The sequence below is a fragment of the Austrofundulus limnaeus genome, unplaced genomic scaffold, assembly GCF_001266775.1.
Source record: "Austrofundulus limnaeus strain Quisiro unplaced genomic scaffold, Austrofundulus_limnaeus-1.0 Scaffold74, whole genome shotgun sequence".
Taxonomy (NCBI): domain Eukaryota; kingdom Metazoa; phylum Chordata; class Actinopteri; order Cyprinodontiformes; family Rivulidae; genus Austrofundulus; species Austrofundulus limnaeus.
The window spans coordinates 230,491-236,828 of NW_013952476.1; the positions used below are offsets into that span (position 1 = coordinate 230,491).

Genomic DNA, 6,338 nt, shown 5'->3' on the forward strand with positions numbered 1-6,338 from the left:
TATATATATATACACACACACATGATATATATATCATTACATTAATAGCACGATTTACTATTAAATATTTTTAAAGCTTCCTCAAGTAAAAATTAAGATAATTTTGCATATTTTTTAATTCATTTTAATTCGTTTTATATTTACAATATATTTAATAAAATGCTAGACTGTTTATGCTGTAAGTATTTGTTAAAGTAGACAAAACCCCGAAGGTCCATAAGTTCTTTTCACTTGTGGAAATCAGACTTGAATTATTGATAATTAAATTATTTTCTAATCCATTTAGTTTTGATTTTTGTTTTGTTTTGTTCTAAAATGAAAAACTAAAAGTTCTCAATCATTTCCCTTTCATCATTTTAATAAAATTTTCTCTAAAGAAGTTGTGAACATTTGAAAGCAATAGTAGTAAAGGATCATCTGTATAAGTTAAGTAATGTTTGTGTTTGTTAATGAAGGTAGAGTTTGACAGTGATTGATTCGAAGAAACGTCAGATAACTTATCACCGGTCTCTAAACAGTTACTACCTCCTGTATTTATCAGACGAGTGTGTCCGTCCTTAATTGATTGTTTTGGTGTTCCTCTGGTGTCTGTAATTAACCTAGATAAGTTAAATTAAGAAAAGGTTCTACAATGTACAGCAGCTTCTTTCAGAGGGGGTTTAAGCTTATAGCAGCAGTTTAGTGGTGTTATCAAGTTTGAGAAGTTTTTTTCTATGTTTTAATATTGATAAAATTAAAATACTGAAAACTCTCGTATATATTGWTAATGATGCTGTATGTCTTTTCCAGTACCTTTTTGTGAGCAGTCATGTTTTATTTGACAGTAAAACGTTGTTTATTACCTGACACACTGGCCTTGTTTGTTTTGATTTTCATTGAACTTCAGTGTGTTTAAACAAGATTGTATCATTTTGAATTACATCATACCCTGAGTAAAGGCTAAATTGTGTTGTGATCAGGGGTAAATGCATTGTACTGTTTTTTTTAATTTAATTTTATTTTTTTTGCTTTACAGTTTTAATAATAGTTATGGTACAATCTCTGCGTGGTCAGTATCAGTCTACTCAATAAAGCACAAACTTAAAAAGAGTTTTCTTTTGTGCAGTCGTTAGAATGGGTTGTGGTCTCAAATCTGCTGCRTCTCTACATTATGAGAGAAGACTGCTTTTATGTGTTCAGCTCCTCAGGCTATAAACTGGATGTCCAATATGGTCTTTTACACTGTAAAAGCAAAAAACATTTTTTTTATTTTGCTCTGTGCTGAATTGTTTTGAATGTATGTTAAAGTGTCATCTCTTACCCCTGAAGGAGATGCTGCTAATACTAATGTGTTTTGACCTCAGAGATACTTTGGTTGCTCTCAGAGCCTGTGGTAACAGTGAAAAGTTTCCTGCCAGAAAGCTGTTTACCATGCTGCAGCAAGGAACACGGAGTGTGCCAGCTACTTAATGAAATCCGATGAGTGCCTGGCTGTCCTCACATCCAGCATTCCCAAAACACCCTAATGAGGGTTTCTGCTTCTCATTTATTCTCTAGATCCAAGATGCCGTTCACAAAGAATTGGGCATATTATAATAAAAACAGGTGCATAATTAAAGTTTTAGGGGACCACATGCACATGACTGCTCCCCTTAAATGCTATAAACACTCAAAAAAAGCCAACAAACTTTCATCCCTTGCCAGTCCTCTCATTGAAGTGGCTTTGCCGGCACATTTGCTCTGCATGTGGGGACATTGTTTTTGCCGCGTCGTCTTTGCTGTCTTTTGTTCAACGGCAATAACTTATGTGCGTGCATACACATGTGCGCTCAAAGTGCACACATTTGAACACAGAAAATAACCCACAAAAATCACTTTGATTGATGCAATAGTGGGTTTTTTTTATTGAACAGCAAAAAAGCATAGTATTGCAAAGTTTACCATGAAGCCAAATGCATCACATGTAAGCATGGAGTTGAAAATATTTTAATTCATTGCATTCATGTCTCATTGCTCACATCCGGACTGTCTTTTTTCTTGGTGTGTTTATTTGTTCTCCCCCTCTGTTCTTACATTCGTGTCTATCAGATTTTTCACTTTCTGTCTTCTCGTAGAGACSTCAGACTTTTTTGAGCACAGCGTCTGCCTGTGTGCAGCTAACAGCTTATGTCACCCTGTTCAACCACCCAGAAGCAGAAGAAAGGGAAAGATAAAGAGAGTTTTGGAGAAGGAGAGGGAGGGTAGCTGAGGAGTTAAACGATTGCAGAGCTGCTGAGCGAAGAGAGGGACCCTATGACACATCCCACACTCTGAACTGGGACCATAGTATAATGAACGTGTGAKTAAATGAGCTGTGATGCTCAGTTCTGACATGCTGCAGCCTCCCTGGAATTAGTCACAGAAGACTCTACTCATAAGGCAGCACCTTTTTTGCTTCCATTACAATATGTAGTCAAGTTTGCACATAATGTTCTGCATATACACAAATACACATACTTATCTGGAGATGTGTTTTGGCAGTCCTCAATCTTTTAAAGGGAACCCCGTCTAGTTGTAATATTTGACATTATTTAATAAAAATTTATCTTAACTGTAAAAAAGAAGTCTGTAAAAATACTGTTGTCTGTTTTGTTTTTATACATTGAAAAATATGTCTAATGTAAAACTAGTTGAGGTTCCCTTTAAATTAGAAATTAGGGAAACTTGTTTTTACTGTATTTATGTCAGGCTCCCTTTGGTTTTTCAGTGGAGACCTGGGGAAGCAGAAGGAGCGAGAAAAAACAATAGAGATAAAGGAGGTCAGATTAATAGCATTGATCATGACAAGTGCTCCACCACTCTTGTGTGTTGTCTAACACCATGCCTTGTTTGGAAATATGCATGTGTATTAAAGACATCCTTTTGATGTCTCTTACTGTGTGTCAGGGATTGTTTAATTAGAGTAAGTGCTTTGAGGTGAGATTCATATATTAGAAATACAGTGCATTTGATGAGGTGTGTGACAATAGATATAAACCAGAAATGCATTTGAGTTTGGACATGATGGAGGGAATAAGAAAAAGGTTGAAGAGAGTAGCCTACTTAGAGAATTTGGGAGGAAAAAACCCAAACCGTTTGTGTATATGTCAGATGATAAATGAGAGCATGGTCCGTTGAGGTTCTGATGGACAGAGGTTTGGAGGACTGCATCGGACGGCTCTGTTACCTCATCCCCCTGAACGTTCAGCTCATCTTGTCATGCTCAAACACACACAAACTCTCTCTACACTGGAGACATGAATTGTTAAATGCACAGAGGTTTCTTTTTTTTCAGGGTCAGGTTTCTGGGTTGTACGTCTTTTCACATAAATCATCATCACAGTTTTGACAAAGTGGAGAGAAGGGTCAGTGAACTAAACTTACCTGCCAAATAACAAAGGAAAACTTGGCTCTCACCTGGTACTTCTCCAGTTTTTCTGTTGAAATGTAGCTCTACCTATTTGGCCCTTTATGCTGTCAATGAGCTGTTTTATATTGTGATGGTGAATTGATAGATTTGTGGAAACTGTGAAGAACATCTTTCCATCTGTGCTTCTTTCTTTAAGTATTTGCATTCATTTGTAACTTCCAAATACTTTTTAATATAAAATGGTGATAGCCTTTCTGTCAATGCATGTTTTTGATCTAATGCAGTTCTTGTTCTTGCAGGAGCAAAAGAACGTCGGTTCCCATGACCGAGTGCATATTTGAACTTCCTCACTTTGCTGTTCAAGCTACAAGGGCCCAGACCCTCCTGCTTCAAGCAATATATCAAAGCTGGACTCACAGCTTGGTAAATGGATCCACTCTGGTCCTTGGTGAAGGTCTGCTCAATGAGGTCTTCAATGTTCCAGGTAAGCTGCTTGCGTAGCTAAGATTTCAGCCGTTTGTTGGCAGCTAATCTGATGAAAATGACAGCTTTGTAATAATTTCTCATGCCTAATCAAGTTCATTATTCATCTTTTTTTCTGTTTATTTGATTGGCCAAGTAAACAAGCTCAAATAATGAAACAAAGCGAAACTCAGTCATGTTTCTTTTGCACATAAAAAAGCACTTGTTTTTTTTTTGTGTGAGTGGTGTRGCTGCATGCTTTGATTTCTTTGTGTGCAAGACTTTTTAACTGACTTTAACAATTTTTGTATGTGACTTGATTTTATATTTACTTTGATTACTGTTTATATTTCAAAAGAACGAGTCCGCATTTGTCATTGCGGAGAAAAACCATGTGTTTGGATGGGTATATGTTTTTAATTATTTTTATGCAGTTGTTACTGTAGGGTAGCAATTATAAATTAACTATGGCAACTGCTCTATTAAAAATACAATAATGATTATTGCATATTTAAGTCGAAAACTAAAGATCAAGCATTCTCATATGTTCTCTTTTTAGACGAGTGGTAATTCACCCATGCTGATTTATTGAAGTAGATTAATTGTCTTTTGTTTGCTTAGTTCTTTAAAAATTAGCCTGATGATTAGTACTGGGAAATTGTCTGGGGAGATATATAGAACTGGCTTCAACTAAAAGAGATCCGAGTCTCTTGTGAAAAGTTTTATTGTTCTTTCTCAGGGTTGAGCTCAAGAGTCAGATAATCATTCAATGAAAACAAGTCATCCTGAAAGAAACTAGTGAGTTATGGGCAACTTGGCTGCAAAGTTTGTACCAGGGGTCCATCCATCTATCCATGATCTGCAACTTTCCCTCCCTCAGCCGCCTGATGGTTTGACAGAATCTTTTTGGAGTCCTGGGCTGCAGCCCACTTTGTCCACCAGAACCCTTCAACTGCCTCTGGAGTCCTACCAGCTTAACAAAGCCCAGTAGGACTCCTCCTTTAGCTGGACAGCCTCCTTCACCTGGGGTGTCCACCACTGTGTTCAAGCATGGTCACCACATGAAGCTTCAACAACCTTGTGGCCACAGTTCAGGGCAGTGGAACCATGAACCATGACCCTGTCTCCTTCCTCCGCAGGGATTTGATTGATGCTCTGTAGACCTTGGTAGATAAAGATGTGTCTGACAGGCATTCCCAGTAAAACCTYGCTATATGTTTGGGTTTATCAGGTCTGTTCAGCATCTTTCTCCAACACCTGATCTAATTCAATAGGTGGTGTTCGGTTGACAGCACTGCTCCTCTTCATCCAAGTGTCTAAAATATACGGCCGCAGATTACATGACACCTACTACAAAGTCTATCATTGATATGTGGCCTAGGTTGTCCTGGTACCATGTGCACTTCTGGGCACGATATGTTTTAACATGGTGTTTGTGATGGACAAACTGTGACTAGCACAGAAGTCCAACTACAGAACACCACTTGGATCCAGATCAGAGAGGCTGTTCCTCCCAATCACGCCCCTTCATGTTATATTGTATTATACACATGGGCACTGAAGTCACCAAGGAGAATAATGGAATTCCCAGCTGGAGCCTTTTTCAAGTTCCCCACTAAGGATTCTAAAAAGGCTGGGTACTCTGAACTGCAGATAGGCACAAACAGTTGGAACATGTCCCCCCACCTAAAGGCGCAGGGAAGCTACTCTCTCATCTGCCAATAAAAACTCCAGTTCATGGGGGCCAAGCCAGGAGGCTATAAGTAGACTCTCACCAGCTTGTCACCTTTCTCTATAGGCAACAGAACCCACATTGTGCAGTGAGGCAATCCTGATAATAGTTGGTACCTCTCAACCTCAAGCACAAACTCTATCAGAGGTGCAAATCATAAAAACATTAACTTTCCAACTATACATGGTCAATGGAAACACTTAAAAATGAACCTATTTTATACTGCAGGATAACTGCAGTTGAGATAAAACACTTCATGTCACCTAGGATGTCCTAATGACTATAAAAGAAACATTGCCCCTTGCTAAATAAGAGGATGAGGAGGGTAAATTCAATAAAACGGTAGCATTTCTCATGACGGTAGCATCTGGACAGTCCTCTGGAGGGCCAGGGATTTTCCAACTCATTAGGATCATGTTGTTTGGTATGCTGTCAACATTCTCCCATAGCCAAGCCAGCCAAGATACCTTTTTACTGGTGTGTRGCTGCCAAAAATTATAAAACTGGTCTCCCATGGAGTCAAATATTCCTCTCCCCTTTTCTCGTTTTCTGTTGGAATGGGTTTGACAAGTGAAAAGACATCTGGCCCGTTGCTGGCAGATTTAAAAAAAAGTGTGTGGGGGGGGGGGGGGGGATTTGGGCTCCGAATACTCGAGAGAAAAACGGAATATGCGATGCATTAATGTGTATTTTATGGTAAAAAAAAAATCTCTGTATTAACTAAATGCAATGAATTGGGTAGACACCTACAAACTTTAAAGACTTAGGTGTTTCACA

At 38.3% G+C, this 6,338-nt stretch overlaps 1 protein-coding gene across 2 annotated transcripts in view; it reads left to right on the plus strand.

Moving 5' to 3' along the window:
• The window catches only part of vps13b (vacuolar protein sorting 13 homolog B), a 394,105-nt gene that overhangs the window by 72,834 nt on the left and 314,933 nt on the right, over positions 1 to 6,338 (plus strand). For both annotated transcript variants that reach the window (XM_014010833.1, XM_014010832.1), the window contains exon 17: positions 3,667 to 3,851. In XM_014010833.1, the coding sequence (XP_013866287.1) occupies positions 3,667 to 3,851 (185 nt within the window). The remainder of the gene's footprint in view (positions 1 to 3,666; positions 3,852 to 6,338) is intronic.